Source organism: Pseudopipra pipra, chromosome 25, assembly GCF_036250125.1.
Source record: "Pseudopipra pipra isolate bDixPip1 chromosome 25, bDixPip1.hap1, whole genome shotgun sequence".
In the NCBI taxonomy this organism is placed as follows: Eukaryota; Metazoa; Chordata; class Aves; order Passeriformes; family Pipridae; genus Pseudopipra; species Pseudopipra pipra.
In genome coordinates this window covers 4,958,821-4,977,461 of record NC_087573.1, presented here as the reverse complement: position 1 = coordinate 4,977,461, position 18,641 = coordinate 4,958,821, and the positions used below count along the sequence as shown (strand labels likewise).

General features: G+C 59.3%; 1 protein-coding gene across 6 annotated transcripts in view; it reads right to left on the bottom strand.

Moving 5' to 3' along the window:
- KIF21B (kinesin family member 21B) overlaps positions 1-18,641 on the bottom strand; it is a 45,572-nt gene that overhangs the window by 10,941 nt on the left and 15,990 nt on the right. For 3 of the 6 annotated variants that reach the window (XR_010425215.1, XM_064636101.1, XM_064636100.1), the window contains exons 4-31: positions 17,528-17,677; positions 17,164-17,298; positions 16,654-16,821; positions 16,035-16,150; positions 15,251-15,446; positions 14,133-14,322; positions 13,958-14,021; positions 12,921-13,145; positions 12,574-12,655; positions 11,964-12,081; positions 11,499-11,690; positions 10,692-10,891; positions 10,427-10,534; positions 9,932-10,000; positions 9,311-9,540; positions 8,759-8,906; positions 8,476-8,670; positions 7,614-7,715; positions 7,327-7,492; positions 6,959-7,019; positions 6,607-6,664; positions 5,948-6,153; positions 5,412-5,486; positions 5,159-5,272; positions 4,497-4,535; positions 2,259-2,395; positions 1,826-2,006; positions 256-420 (exon numbers count right to left, since the gene is read on the bottom strand). Coding sequence is in view for 3 of the 6 variants with exons in the window: in XM_064636101.1 (XP_064492171.1) it covers positions 256-420; positions 1,826-2,006; positions 2,259-2,395; positions 4,497-4,535; positions 5,159-5,272; positions 5,412-5,486; positions 5,948-6,153; positions 6,607-6,664; positions 6,959-7,019; positions 7,327-7,492; positions 7,614-7,715; positions 8,476-8,670; positions 8,759-8,906; positions 9,311-9,540; positions 9,932-10,000; positions 10,427-10,534; positions 10,692-10,891; positions 11,499-11,690; positions 11,964-12,081; positions 12,574-12,655; positions 12,921-13,145; positions 13,958-14,021; positions 14,133-14,322; positions 15,251-15,446; positions 16,035-16,150; positions 16,654-16,821; positions 17,164-17,298; positions 17,528-17,677 (3,890 nt within the window). In the remaining 3 variants the exon portion in view is untranslated. The remainder of the gene's footprint in view (positions 1-255; positions 421-1,825; positions 2,007-2,258; positions 2,396-4,496; positions 4,536-5,158; positions 5,273-5,411; positions 5,487-5,947; positions 6,154-6,606; positions 6,665-6,958; positions 7,020-7,326; positions 7,493-7,613; positions 7,716-8,475; positions 8,671-8,758; positions 8,907-9,310; positions 9,541-9,931; positions 10,001-10,426; positions 10,535-10,691; positions 10,892-11,498; positions 11,691-11,963; positions 12,082-12,573; positions 12,656-12,920; positions 13,146-13,957; positions 14,022-14,132; positions 14,323-15,250; positions 15,447-16,034; positions 16,151-16,653; positions 16,822-17,163; positions 17,299-17,527; positions 17,678-18,641) is intronic. The other 3 variants (XR_010425216.1, XM_064636102.1, XR_010425217.1) reach the window with 2 other exon arrangements.

Here is an 18,641-nt window from a genome sequence, read left to right as displayed (position 1 = left end):
CAAGGGCAAAACCAGGGGGTAGTGCTGCCCATCCCACTTGTCTTCCCCCTTTCTCCTGAGCTCTGCCCAGTGCACAGACAAAGCCCCCACCCCAAGGAGCTCCAATGCTGCTCATCACTCCTCAGGTCTCATAGGAAAGGGTCCCGAAATTCCTTATTCCAGTCAACTTCCATTACTAAAAAGGCTTTCGCTTTTCCCAGGGGGATAATTTCAGGCACCCACAAGGTGTCCTGCCCAGCTCAGCACCCCCCTCACCTGCTCAGCTCCCAGATGCGGACGGAGTTCCCGGCGGCGGCGTAGAGCGTGGTGCCCGTGGGGTTGAGGGCGATCTGGTTGATCTGGTGCTCCCCCTGCACGCTGGTGACCGTGCGGGTGGTGGTCCCAGCACAGGCGTCCCCAGAGATCACCTGTCCAGAAGATCTAAAGAGGAGAGAGAGAGGTCAAGGGGGGAGGATGAGTGGAGATCAGAGCCACTGAGGAGCTGTCCCTCTGGCCACAATGAGACCAACAGGAGCTCTGTCCCCCAGACCAGTGCCCAGCCTGCAGAGGCAGCCAAGGTCTTGACCTCTGCACCAAGGGAAAAGCACCTTCAGGCCAAGGCAGATGAGCTGAGGCTGGACAGAGAAAGGAGCTCTGGGCCAGAGTGAGTGGGTAACTCTGGCCCACCATACTCTCCCCTAATGTTTGAGCCCTACTTCAAGCTGGCAGCCACAGCTACAGCCTGCTCCATGCTCCTTTCTGGTCCTCAAACTCCTCACAGAGATCTGAGTTCCTCACTGGAGAGCTTGAGATTTACCCAGCCATGATGCTGCTGGGGCTGTGTCTCCCCTCTGGAGCTGCTGGCTCTCCTGGCCACTCTGAGAGTAGCTGCAAAACCTCTTCAAAGCTCCTGACCCTTAACAAGGGAAAATACTGGATTCTGCACCTGGGATGAGGCAACCCTGGCTGTGTGTATAGACTGGGGAACAGGAGGACTGGAGAACAGCTGTGGGAAGGGACCTGGGGTCCTGGTCAATGGAAAGTTGAATGTGATTCAGGAGGGCCAACCATGTCCTGGGTGGCATCAGGCAAAGCATCACTGGGTGAGGGAGGGGATTGTCCTCTGCTCTGCACTGGGGTGGCCTCACTTCAAGTTCTGGGAGCAGTTTTGGGCACCACAATACAAAACCCTAAGCCATTAGAGAGCATCCAGAGGAGGATGGGGGTCTGGAAGGGAAGCCAAGGAATGGCTGAGGTCACTTGGTTTGTTCAGCTGGAGAAGAGACTGAGAGACTAAGAGGAGATCTCATTGTGGTCTTCAATATCCTCACGAGGGGCAGGTACCCATCTCTTCACACTCATGCCCAACGACAGGACTTGAGGAAACAGCTGGAGTGGAGTCAGGGGAGCTTTAGGCTGGATATCAGGAAGAGGTTTTTCACCCAGAGGGTGGTTGGGCACTGGAACAGGCTCCCCAGGGGAGTGGTCACAGCACCAAGCCTGAGTTCAAGAAGCAATTGGACAATGCTCTCAGGCACAGGGTGGGATTGTTGGGGTGTCCTGTGCAGGGCTGGGGGTTGGACTCAATGACCCTGATAAGTCCCTTCCAACTCAACATATTCTGTGATTCCGTGATCCTGAGTCTTCTCTGCAGAAGGTCCCCATGGCTCTCCTCACCCCAAATTCTCCCACAACCTCCCTGTTCCCTAAGGAAGCAGCACTGCAAACTGGCACTAAAGGAGCTGTTACTTGGCCCTGTCCCCAACCCCTGTAGGCCCTGGGACCGGCTCCTGCAAAGCCAGAGGTGCCCAGAGTGCCCCGGGTCTCCCAGAGCCGAGGGACGTACGTGAGGGTGCGGATGCACCGGGCGGAGTCGCGGATGTCCCACACCTTGATGTACGACGTGGACACGGTGAACACCAGCCCCGTGTGGCTGCAGTACTTGATGGAAACCACATTGTTTGGGTGACCCTTGAGGGAGGCGATTTCCTGGCCCGTCACCAGGTTCCACATTTTGCAGCTCCGGTCTGTGGGAGGAAGAACGTTCCCGAGAGTGTCAGGGCGGGTCTCCTCCGAGGAGACAACGTCTGTTCTGAGCATCTCCCCCCTCCCACAGGGCCAGAGGGAAAGGAGCCAGCCAGCCCCCGCACTGGGGCAGGGCAGGGCTCAACGCTGAAGGCAGGGACCATCCCCTCAGTGCCCAGCACTTCCCACATTCCCAGTGCCAACCTGCTCCCACAGCATCCGCACCTCCCCTGCCCCCTCTGCCCACCACACACCTTTGGACCCCGTGAAGAGCAGCTCGTCGGTGGCATCCAGGCAGAGCACAGGCTTGGTGTGTCCCTCTGCCACCGAGACACACTGCAGTGGGGCTGTCCGGGCATTCTTGGTGCCACCCACTGGGTTAATGATGCCCCTTCGTGGGAGAGAGAGAACAGGTACAGTGCAGGGCTGGAGAGGCACTGTGCCCACAGTCCCAGGGCATGGGAGAGCTGTCTCACACCAAGCATCTTCCACTGCCCAGCTGAACCTGGCATGTCTGAGCCAAGGTCTTTGTAGGAAACCCCAGGAGTCTCCCCAGGGGCAGCCCCTTCCCACCTCTGCCCCAGCAATAGACTGGGAAAGGGGGAGGCTGCCCAGTGGCCTCTGCTCTCCCCCTAAACCTCTCGTGCCTGGGCAGCAGAGACTCAGGACAGGTCAGGAGACCCAGCTCACTGGTCCTAAGGTCTATTTTGGGACAAACTGCCCCCTCTCCAGCTGGAAGCTCTGCTGGGATAAATGTTTCAGGGCACCAATATCAGCACCCCAGTCCCTTGGGGGCCGTCAGCCTGTAGCTGGTGACATTTGGAGACAGGGCCCTGCTCCTTTACACAGACCACAAGGGTGACAAAGGGCAGCACCAGCTTTTGCACCCCACATCCCTGTCACAGTGGCTGTTCCTGCAACCACTACTAGCTTTGGGCAGGAGAACCTCCCCCTGCCAAACCTGCCTCCAAGGGACACTGCTGCCTGTCCCAGGGGACACAGCACCTGCCAACCCCCTCTACTTCAGACATGCTGAGGGTGCTGAGGACCACCACCCCAACCCTTCCATGTGTGACCCTTGGGACCCTGGTGTGCCTGGTCAGCAAGCACAGCCACCCACAGCCAAGGGACCCCAGGCTGGGCTGGTTTCTTCTTACAGGCAGGGAAACTGCAGTGTGGGGCTGGGGAAGGGCAAGGTCTGCGTTAGTCACGAGGATAAGCACAGGCTCATTAATTTGGGTTTGGGAATCACATGCATGTGATGGTTCTTCCTCAGCTCTGCACTCAGCAATGCCAACCCAACAGCCCTCCCCTGACTCCTGGTGCTTCCACCAGTCTCAAAGTGTCACTGAGTCCAAGGGGAAATCCTGACTGCGCGGGGTGAGATGTTTTGCACTGACTGTGTGTGTCTGCCTGACCAAAAACTGCTCAGTGACACAGCCCAGACTGGTCTGGTGACACTCCCCCAGCGACTGGGGGCCTGCAGGAGCTCAGGGCACAGGCAGAGTGAGGGGACACCCAGGTGCTGGAGAGCTGCTCACAGAATCATGGAATGGTTTGGGCTGGAAGGGACCCTAGACACCATCTCATTCCACCCCCCTGTCACGGGTAGGGACACCTTCCACTAGACCAGGTTACTCCAAGCCCCATCCAACCTGGCCTTGAACACAGCTCCTCTGGGCAACCTGTGCCAGGGCCTCACCATCCTCACAGGAAAAACTTCTTCCTGACATATATTTTAAATCCCTCCTTTTTCAGTTTAAAACTGTTCCCCCTTGTCCTGTCACTATCTGCCCCTGTAAAAAGTCACTCTCCCTATTTTTTATAAGCCCCTTTAGGCACTGGAAGGCCACAATGAGGCTGATGTTCCTTAAGGATGGGGGAAAGTCGGCCCTTGTGTTGGGAAACCTCCACAGGCAGGTGGGTGCAGTGGGAGAAGCCCAGGAGCACCTTAACCCCAAGGCTGAGCTCTCCACCACAATCTTACTGGATTCCTTTAGGAAAGAGATCAACCTTCCCCAACTCAGCCCCAGGGAAGCACAACCAGGCACGGGGAGAACCTGAGATATTTGCCTGGAAGAAGCTTACACGAAGGACACACTGGAAGCACCCAGGGTCACTTGTCCCCTTCCCCACCACCCCACTGTCCTGCTGGAGAGCTGGGGAAGGTGTGGGACACGGTGGCCTCAGGCTGGCAAGAGCCCATCAGAGATGGAGGAGAACATGCTGCCAACCCCAAACCAGCCAGTGCCCAGGTGAGCCCAGCGCCGTGTTTCCAAGGGCTGATCCAAGCAGGAATGGCTCTTAACTTGCAACCGAGGGGACAACATCAGGCACTAGAGGTGGCATGCCAGGAGGGGACAGACACACGAGTTGGGAGGGGGGAAGAGCAGCAAGGTGCAGGCAGAGCATGTGGGGACAGGGAGAGCAGGCACCTGAGACAGAGAAAGGAGGAGCGGAGGAAGGGATAATAAATAGAAAGTTGTCTATACCTCAGCACCTCCGAGACAGAGGAATCGCTGTCATCAGACCTAGGGGCAGAAAATTAGCAGGATTATGGGAGAGAAAACCCAGACTAGAGGAGGCAGCAGTGGAGTCAGAGGTGGAGGATTGTTATTGCATCCAAGCCAGTGTAGGATAGAGAGGAGGAGGGGAGAGAGGGAGAAAGAGAAGCACACATGGAGAACCAGGGGAGAGCAGAGGAGCAGAGGGCATGTGATGATCAGACAGCAGGTCTCCATCAGGGAACGCCGGCGCTGCTAACAGTGTCCGAGCTGAGGGCAGCACCCAACCTGGGGGAGGCTGGAGCAGCATTTGTGGGTGAATGCCAGTCCATCAGCTTCCTGTGAGCCCTCACCCCCTCACCCCATCCTGTTCCATCGCCTTTCCAGGGCCCCAGGTCTGACACTGTCCTGTCTCCAGGCAGAAGCCAGGAGTGTGAACTCAGAAGGGGCACAGTGGGCAGGAGCACAGCACTGGCACAGCAGCTGCTCCCTCACAGGGAGAAGCAGGGGAGGTAAAGTGGTGACAGGACAACCGGCTGGAGCCAACCCAAGTCCTGGTGCTCCTTTTTGCCCCCACAGGGCTTGGTACGTGTGTGCTGTCACGGTCTGGGTCCCCCTCACTCCCACACTCCCACCCCACCAGGACTTACTTATCCAAGGCAGACCCCTGGCTCTGGGTGCTCGTCAGGCGGGAGAAGACGTTGCGGTCGTTGCGCGGGCGGGTGGGAGGGGAGGAGGGAGGTGTGAAGCCAATGTCTGCAGGCCTGAGCCGGGAAGGATCAGAGGGACTGACTCGGGAGCTGCTCACTTGGCACCAGCAGGGCCCAGCAGAGCTGCCCAGACAGCATCCTTCCCCACTCAGCTGGGTGCCCCCAGCCACATCACCGTCTCTCCCAGGCTCACCTGGCAGGTTGCCCACGGTCGTAGGATTTCCGCCTCGTCAGGGGAGAAGTGTCTGAGCCTCGAGACTGCCTGGGACTGGAGCGAGGGAACAGAGCAGGGTGGGTGCCTGCCCTGCACTGGGATCCCTCCACAATGAACACCCGTGTCCTCCCCCACAAGAGTAAATAGAAGTTGGGCTGCCCTGGAGTCACAATCACACAGTCAGAGGATGCCTTGAGGCAGCCCTGAGTGCGGAGGCTTTTGGCAGCCCAAGGCAGCTGATAACCAAGAGTTGGGGACCTTCACACCCCCCCTTCTTTCCCTCCTCCTGAAGCACCCTCCTCTCCATCTGCAAAGGATACCAACATACTCCTCAAGACTCTCCAAGTCCCACTGGAGAAATCCACCACTGCTTGCTGCAGCCAAGCCTGGACAGATGCTGGACTGGGCTCACCTTCACCCCTCTCCACCTCCACAGGCCAGACACAGCTTCCCATGGGCTGGCCCACGCCTCCACGAGCCTCCCAGTGCCCAGAGACCCATCACCCCATGCTCACAAGGTGCTTCCTCGCGTGGGCAGGCTGACGGTGCGCGACACCTTCTCCTTGTAATAGGGGTCTCGGATGGAGAAGCCGATCCCATCCTCTTTGATCTCCATGAGGGATGCCAAGGACTTGGTGATGTTCTTGGTAGAGACGTCCAGCGTGGGTCCCAGACACTCAGCTGACACCGCCTTCATCTGCCCCGAGAGCTTGGGCTCTCCCTAGAGCAGGGCAGAGGGCTCAGGGCTGGGCAGCAGGAGCAGCCAGTGCTGTGGGGTGGGGAGCTCGTGCTCTCTGGCCACAGGAGGCTGAGCTCCCCCAGCTCACACTGGGATGGCCATTACAGCCAGCTCTCCATGCTCAGAACAAACATACTGACAGTCTATACAGAACATTAGCTGCTTCCCTCCACCTCTGCCCTGCACAGGGTCCTCCTTGATGCCACTCAGATCCGCAGGGCTGATGTGTTGGGTGTTTCCCAAGTTTCTGGTATCTCAGGACCACAGTACCAGGAGATCTTGGTTCCTCCCATCCAGGGATCAGCCATACTGCCTATGCTAAGCCTGGTTCCCCAAGGTTCAGAGCACAGAGCAGAGGCCTGGAGCATTGCTGAACATCCTTCCATCCCTCCTCCCAGTCCCTGTGACAAGGGCCACACAAAAAGGCCAACTAACCTTGAACTTGAAGTCATCCTGGCTTGCTGAGCCCTTCATGGTGAAAGACTGGGAGATGCTGCAAGGAGAAGAGAGCAAAGACAGATCTTCATTGCCAAACTCTCTTCAGAAAGCTGGTGCCACTGGTCCACTAGACTCCTTGGTTTACCCCCTGCTCCCAGCACCCTTTCTCCAAGGAATGACCACATCACTCCCCACTGGTGTCCAAGAGACATCTCTGCTCCCCCCACCAAGGGCTGGGCACCACAGAAAGGCTCCGGCGGGGCTTTGTTCATCCACAGGGTCCCCTGAATGGCACCAGGCATCTTGCCCCAGGCACCACCAGCTCAGGCAGCACCAGGCTGGTGCTTACCTCCCATCTGAAGCCAGGCTGAACTCTGAGACCTCCTCATCCGTGCTGGTGTAGCCGTTCTCTGTGCGAGAGGGAGGCAGCACATCAGCAGCGCAGAGGGGACCCCACCGTCCCCAGCCCCATCTGAGCCACACAGTGGAGGGGACACCCCAGGCAGCTGTGAGGGGTGACCCCCTTCCTTGTCCCTGTTGTTCTGGTGGCCAGGGCACACGGGCCTACCCAGCATCACCCTCCAGGCAGGGTCCCAGCCATGGCACCTCCACGTGCTTCCTGGAGGGCCAGCACAGGGTGGACACCCCACCCCACCCCACAGGCCAGCGGATGAGCACACCTGGCCTGAGGATACACACACCCAGCCCAGGTCCCACCTTGCTGGACGTTGTGGATCAGCGCCTGCAGCTCGGGGTGGGACTCGGCCTTCTCCCGCAGGGCGTCCAGGATGGCGTGGTTCTGTGAGGAGCTGGCCACGTCTGTCTGCCGCAGCCGCCCCTCCAGCAGCCGGATCTGGGCCTCCTTCTGGGCTACCTGCAGCCCCTGGGGAAGGACAGCCACGCTGGGGCTCAGGCAGGTGTCACAGGTCCCCACCACCAGGTCCCCACCCTGGCACCCTGTGAGAAACCCTGTCACGCTTCCACACCCCAGCCTGGCCCTGCACCTTGTCGATGGAGGCCTTCAGGAAGTTGTCCAGCAGCAGCCGGGCTTCGGCCAGGGAGCAGGAGCTGATCACCACCGAGGTGTCCGTGGAGTCCAGCTCCTCCTGAAACACGGAGAGACAAGTGCTGGCTGCAGCAGCGGAGCTTTGCCGCTGGACATGGGATGGGCAGGAGGGGCTCCATGGCCAACACAGCACCTCCATCATCCTGCAAGCACTGCCCAGTCCAACAATCATCCTCCCCAGTCTGCCCAGTGGCTACTGGGGAGATCTGGCCATGGGGCTGTCCAACACAACCTGCAGGGCTTCTGCACTGCTACAGAAATTCTGGGGCCAACACTTAATTAGACACCAAACAGACACCAGGTTCACCTGAATACACAATCCAAAGCCTAGTGTGAATTAACAGCAGCTCTCCTTCCCTGCCAATCCCCCAGGGGACAAGCCAGGGTCAGCACACAGCCTCCATTTTGGGCTTCAGGCACTGAGGGGGATCAGGAGCTGCACAATGGCACGCCCAGTGTCACAAACAGACACAAAACCTGGATAGCTTCTGCTGGGAAAAAATCCAGTCCTCTTAGGACATTTCCAGCACATGAAGCTCCCATGGGGACGAGTGACCAGAAGCACCATGGGCAGGATGGGGGGCCACAGCTTCCCTACAATTCCAGGGCAGTGGGATGACAGCAGCTTGTCCAGGGACATGCAAGGACCTGCCAGCACTCCTCTCCACAATTAACCACCTAATGAGAAGTGTCTGTGTAGGTGCAGCCCCAGCGAGTGTGACACAGCTCAGAGGATGCTCCTGCCACAGAGAGATGCTCTCGCTCTCCCCCTGACAACTGGGCCCAGTCCCACTGCCCACCTTGGTCTCCTCAATCTGCATGATGGTGGCCTGGCAGTCTGAAATGCTGTCGTTGATGTAGTCAATGTTGGCCCCCAGCACCTCAATCTCCTCATTCAGCTCTTGCAGCCCTTTCTGCTCCATGGGGCTCTCCGCCTGCAGCTTCGCCCGCTTGCCCAGCAACGCCTCCTGCAGCAGTGACAGCTCCTCGCGTTTCTGGGGGAAAAGGAAGGGGAATTGGCACTGTCTGCACAGCCATCCCCCTGTCCTGCACCCACCACCCGGCCCTCTCCATCCCCAGCACCTTGATGAGCCTCTCCATGTCCGCCTCGAGGTTGACGATGGTCATCCTCTGCATGACGATGTCGAAGATGCGCCGCTCCAGCGACTGCCACTTGAGGCGGGCGGCTTTGCTGAAGGTCTGGCTTGAGCCCTTCTTGGGGAACTTCTTCCTGCAGCCAGAAGGGAGAACAGGCACATAGGCAGCCAGCCACACCGTGCTGGAGAGCCAGGCTTGCCCCAGGAGGATGCCAGGGCTTTGACTGGCCAGAAGCAGAGGAGCCATCTGCTTGTGGATTGCCCAACTTTTCCATTGCCCCTCAGCAAAGAGGGAAAAGAGATGAGCCCAGTAGGGTTTGTGCCATGGCATTTAATCCTTGTGGAAGGCCAGATCTGGGCTCAAGCCCAGGTGACAGTCAGTCACACTCTGCCAGCACAGCCCGTCACAGGGTCATTAGTTTAATACAGGTCAAGTGCACACTAAGAAGCCAGCCTTCAACCTCTGCCACCAGCCAAAAGCCAGGCATGGGGATCTCTGGGATGCCTTACTGTCCACCCACCCAGCCCCTGCCCTGACCTGGCAGGCCGAGCCCCGTTCACAGAGGACGAGGTGTCTCCCAGGAAGTTGTTGATTTTCCTGTTCCACTGGCGCACGATGCTGGAGACGGAGCGAGCGCCGGACTCGGGCTCGGAGGAGGTGGTGCTGGCCGAGACCTCTGCGCCCGAGTCCAGCATAGCCGGCTTCTGGCCCGTCCTGCCCGCCACCCGGTCTGACATGGGCTTGGCCAGACGGCGCAGTGCTGACACCTGCCCACGAGGAAGGGCAGAGGAGAGGGTGTCAGCCGGGCACCCCCACCCAGCCCAAACCTGTTGATGTCACTCCGTGGTCCCCATGGGACCAAGAGCAGCAGCTCTGTAGACCCAAAGCCCAGGGACATTTGTGCCTCATGGGTTTCCCTCTCCTCCCTCATACCCCACCCCTGCCACCAGGCTCTGCTGTCCAGGATGAGGAATTCTGCTGCTGCCTGCAACCACCTCCCACATGGCTCTTGAGCCACCAAAACCCTCCCACCTTTTTGGGAACCCCACTCCCAGAGCTGGCCCTGTCTAAAGGACAGGGTTTCTCTGAGCCAGGCACTGGGGGCCCAGCCCTGCATGGGGGGCTGGGACCTATGTGGAGACAACCCACTCCCCTCACCTCCTGGGTTTTCCTCCGCAGCACTATTTCCTGTTGCCGCTTCTGAGACTCCAGAGCCCTGATCTGGAACTGCATGAGAGAGAAAGAAAAAAGACACCCCTGGGGTCCTGTCCATTCACCCCAGTGATAGCTTCAGTCCCAGGGCTCCCTTTAGCACAATCTCACTCCTGATCCTAACAGCGAGCAGGTTCCCAGCCTCCAGCTGGCCCTGACTGCACATTGACTCCCGCACACAGCAAGGGAGGGAGCCCACAGCATCCCCCACAACCACAGCAGAAGCTGAGGGGAGGCTTCAGGAACCATCCAGCCAGGTGTGCTGTGCTGGGGCTGCGCAGACCCCACCGAGGCCATGGGCACAGCAGGGCCCCGAGCTTCACCAACCTGAAGTATTTATTGAGCACCTGGAGTGCCAGAGCAGGACAAACACCACCCCCCCAGCCAGGCCAGCCCCCCTGTACGGGCACACTGGTGGCACGTGGCGAGCTGGGTTCTCACCTCCTGCCGGCGCTGCTCCTTCTTGAGCTGTGCAATCTCCCGGTTCCTCTTGGTCTCCACCAGCCGGCGCCGCTGCTGCTCCTCCCGCATCTGCTTCATCAGCGCGACCTGCAACGGAGGGTTCCGTGTGCCCCGACCGCCCCGGGGCACCCGCCCACCCAGCAGACAGATGCTCTGCACTCGCCACCAGAGTGGAAAACATTGCTACGAGCGGGAAGCCAGGCTTGTTCAGGGGATCCCTCCCTGCCCTGGCACATCCAGGTACCTTTGCCTTCTTCATCTCGGCCACCTCTGCCTGCAGCTTCCGCAGCTCCCGCTCGTAGCGGGACTGGTTCTTGAGCAGGCGAGCGTGCTCCTTCTGGGCCGCCTGGAGCTTCTGCAGGTCCCGGTTCATCTCCTTCAGCCGCTTCTCGTAGTCTGCTTTGATCTTGTTGGCTTTCTCCTCTGTGTAACACTCCATGGTGCCTGGTGGGTGAGGAGAGGGTTTGCAACAGCCATGTACCCTGGGATCCTCCTGCACCCGCATACCCTGCCTGGACACACCAGGCACTGCTTCCTCCCTGTCCCACCATAGCCCCCCTCACCCCGCTGTGGGCTGGGGTCTGTCTGGGGATCCTGCTGGAAAGGCCCAGCACGGGGTGGAGACTGCTGGGCTGAGCTGTGTCTCGTGGCAGAGCTGCAGACTGAGACCCACAGCCACAGCATGGGTGACCCTGCCCTGTTTAGCCTGGACATCAGCCACAGCACAGGGTCTTTTGCCCCTGGTGTCCTCACTGAAGTGGTGGGGGCTCATGAAGTGGTGCTCAGTGCTACAAAGAGGCTTTGCCTTGCCATCCTTCTCCAGCACCAGCAGGGTCCAGAGCTCTGTGCTGACTGGTCCTGCTCCCACAGCAAGACAAGTGGGGTCTTGGGGGTCCCAGGGACTTGAGCAGAGGCAGAGGATGACAGAGCTCTACCAGAGCCAGTGTTGCATGCCAGGGGTGGATGCTCTGACTCTGAGTCAGCTGGGCAGGAGTGGGAACTGGGGCCTGATGCTGCAGGGGTGGGATCCCACAGGTGAGGTGGTTCTCACTGAGGTTTTGCAGGACCCGGTCCCGCTCCAGCTGCGTGTCCCGAATCTTGTTCTGCAGTAGGATCAGCTTCTCCTCATACTGATGCTTGAGGGTCTGCAAGCGCCGCTGGCTGTTCTCCAGCTCATCAATCAGCTTCTGCTTGATCTCAATCTCACAGGTCAGATCTGCCAGATCAGCCTGGAAATTCACAGCTGGAGGCAGAGGGGGACAATCAGGCTGGGAGGGGTGGGGGAGTATCGCTCCCATGGCCCCACTGAGCCACAGCACGAGGAAAAGGCAGAGGAGCTGATGGGAACCCACATTGCTAGGGAGCAGCAGCACCCCAAAGAGCGCTGCAGCAACCCTGGGGCTCTTCCAGGTCCCCCAGAGTCCTGGGGTTCTGCCTTCCCAGGAGCAGAGCTCGTTGCCAGAGACACCAGCAATGCCCCCACATGCCCAGGGCTGCACACAGATCTCCACTTTACCCTTCTCCTCTGCATCCGAGTCTGAGTCCACCAGGCTCTCTTCACTGCCCGAGTCCTCATCTTCATCCTCGCGCCCATCCTCTTCCTCACAGCCACTCTCATCCTGCTCCTCCTCCTCCTAAGAGAGAAGTGCCTAACATCAGCCTGCAGCATGGCCTGCTCTTCTCTCTGCAGCTCCTCCCTCCTCCAAACTTGAGCTCACCCTACAGCAACGTGCCACAGCCCCCACAGTGGGGCTCAGCCTCGCACACCGGGTACCCAGGGGCTGCAGCACCATTTCTGGACCCCTAGTGCACACTGCTGAGAGGAGCAGCCCTGTGCCCCATCCATCCTTGCATCCATCCCCTCCCAGCTGAGCAGCCCTGCATTGCCCAACCCCCCTTCACCTGTGCCAATTGAAACCAAGCCTCCAAAATTGTGGACCCCTTGCTCCACAGCAGGGCTGGCTGGGGAGCATCCAACTGCCCCCTGCTGCAGCATGGAGTCCTCAGCAAAACGACCCTTCCAAATTCCTTCAGGGCCAGCCTGGGCTTGGTCCCTGTCCCATGTGGGGCAATCACAGCACTACACACCCAGACAACCCCTCGGTATGAGCACAATGCCCGCTCACCTCTTCCACCTCGTTCTCATCCGTCTCCTCCCCGTTGTCCTGCTGCAGTTTCTGCTGCTTCCTTAACGCCTCCTTCTCTGGGCTAAGGGGGGAGCAGAGCAGGGTTGTTAAGTCCCAGTGTGAGGGAACCTGGAAACAGGTCCTGCCGGGACCACCCTCAGCCGCCTGCTTTCGGACCCACTGGGGAAAACAGCCTCTGGAATTGTGTGGTGGGCAAAAAGAAGGCACCAGCAAGGCAGGGCTGGGAGGGGAACCCAGACATCCAGGTGGATAGGTGAAGCAGGATACCCAACACCACAAGGAGCAGCCAAGCCCACAGGCAGCCTCTCCACTCCCCAAGCCTTCACCTCTTCCTCTGCTGCCTCCGCTCCTTCTTTTTCAGGCGCTCCAGGTCCTGCTTGGCCCGTCGGAGGACATCGGAGGCCTCTGAATCCACGGGCACGGCGGGGCTGCACAGACCTGCCAGGCCAGCAGCTGGGGAGGAGCCCATGGAGTAGGGGGGCCGGGCAGAGGCTCGGGACAGGCTGCGGCGCAGGGACTCGTTCATGGACTCGCTCTCCAGAAGCTTCGTTCTAGGGAGTGGAAACAGGATGTAGTCAAAGAGGGGCCATCCCACTGCCCCCAGTTTGGGTTGGGAGGGACTTTAAAGCTCATCTCATTCCAACCCCCTGCCACGGGCAGGGACACCTTCCACTAGACCAGGTTGCTCCAGGCCCCATCCACTTGCAGGGATGGGACTGGCACAGCAGCTTTGGGCAACCTGTGCCAGCGTCTCACCACCCTCACAGGGAAGAATTTCTTCCTAACTTCTAACCCAAATCTCTCCACTTTTAGTTTAAAGCTGTTCCCCCTTGTCCTATTGCTATGTGCCCATGCTTTAAAAAAAAAAAAAAAAAAGAAAGGAAAAAAAAATCATTCTCCCTCTTTTTCAGAAGCACCATTTAGTCACTGGAAGGGGCTCTAAGGTCTCCCTTCTACAGACTGAACACGATGTGTTCGGATGGTGTAAGCCAGGGATGGATCCACTACTAAGCCATTTCAGGTAATGATGGGTGAGAAAGTCACAACACTGCCAGACAGGGTCCCAGGATCATGCAAGAGACTGGGGTGGACCCAACTTTGGGGGGCCAGCAGTCCCTCAGAGACCCCAGGCACTCCCAACAGGATCACCCCCTCCATCAATGCCTACACCAAGGACAACAATGGTCGAAGCACTGCCCAGCACTGGCCTCCTACAACCCCCTGTAGCAGCAGTGCCATCAGCAGCTGTTCCACGGGGCTCACAGCTCACCCCAGCGACACTGGAGGCAGCGAGCTGTGAGACACCCAGGCTGGGACCCAGACACCAGGACCCCAGTGACACACCAGCCCTGCACCCACTCACCTCAGCTCTTCGATCTCCCGGATGTAGTTCTGGATGAGGGTGCCGATGGCTTCGTTACCATCCCCTGCAGGGGCAGAGGCACAGGCGGGTCGAGGCAGGCACAGGCTGTACCACAGACCCCATCCCAGCCGTGCTGCCTGGTGACCCACCGTGCCACGCGCTAGCCAAGCCTCACCTGCCTTGGCCAGCATCAGGTTGGCCTCCTGGCTCATGAGGTAGGTGACCCTGCTGTTGATGGCATCGATGGCCTCCTGCATGGCCTTCACCCTCATGCGCAGGGCGCTGTTCTCCTTCTGCAGCATGGTGTTCTCGCGGAACAGGTCGCTGTACCCCTCTGCGCCGTCCTCCCCGATGACTCGCTTGCCCTGTGGGACAGGAGGGAAGCCCCTGAGTGCAGGGTGAGCTGGGACATGGGGACCCACCACTGCATCCCTAAGGGCAACTCCAGAAACCACAGCAGGGACAAACCTAAGGACCAGAAAAGTCTGAGCTGAACAGGCAGAGGGTGGGAGATGTTTCAGGGGTTCTCCCTGCCTCAGCACTCCCAAAACCTGCCCAAGGTCCTGCTTGTCACAGGCAAGACACTGTCTCTTAAGCCTCCTGACTCCTCTAGACATTACCCCTATCCATAGGGGCAGGGGATGGGAAGCAGGAGGGTCTGTCCCACTAAACCTGCCCCAATTCAAACATGAGGAGTGGGGCTTTCTGCACCTGCCTCCATCTGCTCACCAGGCCCACTCCATCAGCTGGGTTTGCCTGGGGTGGATTAAATTCTCCTCACAGCACCTTGTGAGACTGTGTTTGGGACCTGTGCTGAAAACAGCACTGATTCCACAGGGATGATTTAGCTCTTGCTGAGCAGGGCTTGCACAGCACTAAGCCCTTCACCCTGCCCCACCAGCATTAGGCCGAGGGCGTAGAAGAAGCTGTGGGAACACAACTGGGACAGCTGCCCCCCACTGACCACAGGGATATCCCAGACCATACAGTGTCATGCTCAGCATACAAAGCTGGGCGAAGGAGGAAGAATGGGGGGGATGTCTGGAATGTCATCCCAAGTCACCGTTACACCTGACAGAGCCCTGCTGTGCTGGGGATGGCTGAGCATCTCCCTGTGATGGGACATGGGGAATGAGTTCCGTGGTTTGCTTTACTTATCAAACTGCCTGTATCTCAACCCATGAGTTTTCTGTTACTCTCCCCGTTCTCTCCCCCATCCCACTGGTGGGGCAGTGAGTGAGCAGCTCCATGGCTGGCCAGGGTAGGGTTAGGGTGGGGCACAGGACCACTCACTGCCTTGTACTCCATCAGTTCCATCTGCAGGCGGGCGATCTCGGCCCGCAGGGCACTGATCTGCTGGCTCGTCTTGTCCTGGTTCACCACCACTTTGTTCTTGATGTTGCGAGCCCGGTTGGCGTATTTGAGCGTGTTCAGGGTCTCCATGAAGTCCCGGTCAGAGGGGCTCACACAGGCAATCATGATGGTTTGGCTTGGGGATGCAAGGGCAGGGTGAAAGCCAGTCCCCCCCACGCTGTAGCAGCTCAGCAGCTGGAAAGCCAGGACCCAGCACAGGCCACGTGCCCCCAGACACCCATCCTGGATGGGGAGCCATCTATGTTTTATAATCAAGGTATAAAGTGGGTTCATCCCTCCCAGAGCCAGAGCACCCACAAGACCATCGAAGCACCACATCACACAGCACTGAGCAAAGGCAGCTCCCTCTGGTCAGCCCACCCATTCTGGGATTGCCAGGGAAGAACCAGCTCCTTGGAGAAGAGGCAGGGAATTCAATCCCCCCCATGCAGGGCACCAGCACCTGCCAAGTCCCGGATCTGCGAGGGCTCAGGAGGGTTTTGCATCAGCTGATTCTGCCAAAGCTGCCAATTGCACCTTGGGCTGATGAGGAGCCAAGGCCTTTACATCTGCAAAGTCATGCCATGCCTGGAAGAAGGTATCCCCTCCCCACTGGGCACCCACGGGAGTGCTGAAATAGCTCCTGCATGGCTCCAGAGCCCTCAGCCCTATCTGCAGAGGGACAGTCCTGCAGCCCTAGCCCCAAGCTCAGCCCCCCCCTTACCTGTTGCCCCCAAGGGAATCCTGCAGCAGGCGGGTGAGCTTGGAGTCGCGGTAGGGCACGTGCACGACTTTCTTGCTCTGGTCTCCGAGGGCACTAATGACGTTCCCCAAGGCCAGCTACCAACACAAAGGGAAGGCCCCCAAATTCAGCCCTAGCTGAGCATACAGCTGCCACACAGCCAGCATGTCAGGCCTGGGGCATGTGCTGTGGCACAGGTTTGGGTTGCACAAGGGGGAGGCGGGGGGCTTCCCTTGCCAGTCTCACCTCCCCCCCTCTTCCCTGGCCTGTGCCTTTCTCCCATGCTGCACTGAGAAGCAACATCGAGCCCTAGAGTGGTCTTTTTAGCTCAGATTAACAGACCTCACACTTTTGGGACTTGCACCCCTGTGCTCAGCTGCCCCCCCCCTCAGCCCTGCCCTCGGCAACAGAGCCGTGCTCTCACCACTGGCACTGTGAATATTCCTGCCCTCAGGGCCGGGCAGCACAAACCCCAGCCGAGACAGCAGCACCCCAACAGTGCAGAGCAGCTCTGGGCAGGACCCAGAAGTGTCACAGGCTCCCCCAGGCAGGCTCTGCCTCCCTGCTCCCCCTGCCCGCCGGTGCCAGGCTCGGGCCGTACCAGCCCGCAGTTGATGGAGATCCCTTCCTTCGCCCTCTCGCCGGTTGCTCCCGTCCGCTTCAGCCTCTCCGAGCCAGCCAGGTCCACAAAGTGAAACTTGGCTGTCAAGGTCTCGTACTCGGTGGCAGGCTGGGATCCATCCAGGAGGCCGGTCACCTCCCCGTTCACCTGCAGCCAGGGACACAGGAAGGGTCACCACTGCAGACCTGGAGCAGGCAGAAGGTGCTTTGGCTGCACTCAGATGTCAGCAAGAGCCTGAGCATTCTCCCTCCACATCCATCCCTTGGGGATGGAGACAGGACTCCAACAACAGCTTGCTCTGAGCCATCCCTGGGCCAGATCATCACTGCCTTGGATCAGCTCACTCTCAGCTCCCATTAAATCCTAACACTGGCTACGACTGGAAAGAAGACAGATTTCAAACCCTCTCCCCTTCCCAAGGGACCTCCACACATTGCCTGGGTATGGGGCCCAGGAACAGCCTGGCCATGAGGCAGCAGCACGTCTCACCAGCTCCGGGCGGGCACACACTCTCGTCTGGCACAGGTGAATGGTGAAGATGGCGTGGGACCGGGAGCTCTGCACGTTCATCTGGGTGCTGGCGGTGGTACGGGAAAGAGCTCCCTGCTTTAGGCACTGGATCAGCTACAATGACACCAGGCAGGGAAGGAAACCTTGAAGCACCTTTGTAAGGAGTCAGGACAGACCCCGTGCAGCCCAGTGGACACACCAACCTCTCCCAGAACCCCCTTGGGACTGCACCATCCCACCCTGGGAGAGATCTCCCCTTGCCGAGATGTCCCCACACAGCACACCCCTGGCCAGGGGCACCCAGCTGCCACCCCTGCTCCACGCCTGCCCACCCCACACCCACCTCGTCCTGCGAGCTGATGAGGCGCGACGTGACCCCCGTGGTGTAGATGCTCCCACTGGCATCCTCGTGGATTTTGATGTTGGATTTGCGGTGCCGCGCGTCAGGGTCGCGGGCGCTGTCGAACAGGTCCAGGATCTCCTCGTTGTAGAGCTGAGTGGGGCAGCAGCAGGCGTGGGGTGAGCAGGGGGAAGCAGGAGGCTCCTCGAGCCCTCTGGCATCCCCCTGCCACCCCCCAGAGCTGGGGCTGCACATCTGCTCACGCGTGTGTGCAAGGCTGAGCAGGGCACCTGGTGTGTGTGCGAGCGTAGGACAGGAGGCACAAGCCTGTGCATGCAGAGAGGAGATGATGCACAGAATCCTGGAATCCTTCAGGTTGGAAAAGCCCTCTAAGACCACTGAGTCCAACCGTTCCCCCAGCACTGCCGTGGTCACCACTAAACCATGTCCCCAAGTGTCACACCCACACATCTTTTGAACCCTTCCGGGGATGGTGACTCCACCACTGCCCTGGGCAGCCTGTGACAGCACCTGACCACCCTTTCAGGGAAGAAGTTTTCCCTAATATCCAATCTAAACCTCCCCTGGTGCAACTTGAGGACATTTCCTCTTGTCCTGTCATTTCTTACTTGGGAGAAGAACCCAACACCCACCTGGCTCCACCTTCCTGTCAGGGAGTTGCAAAGAGTGAGAAGGTCCCCCTGAGCCTCCTTTTCTCCAGGCTGAGCCCCCCCCAACTCCTCCAGCCACTCCTCATCAGACTGGTGCTCCAGACCCTTCCCCAGCTCCGTTCCCTTCTCTGGACACGCTCCAGCCCCTCAATGTCTTTCTTGTCATGAGGGGCCCAAAACTGCACCCAGGATTTGAGGTGGGGCCTCACCAGTGTCCAGCCCAGGGGGATGGCCACTGCCCTGGTCCTGCTGGTCACACTATGGCTGGTACAAGCCAGGATGCCATTGGCCTTCTTGCCCACCTGGGCACACTGCTGGCTCATGTTCAAGCACCCCCAGGTCCTTTCCTTGCCCACCAGGAGCTTTCCAGCTGCTCTGCCCCCAGTCTGGAGCACTGCATGGGGTTACATGATGCACAGGGGAGCTCTGAGCTGCCTGTGCAGGTA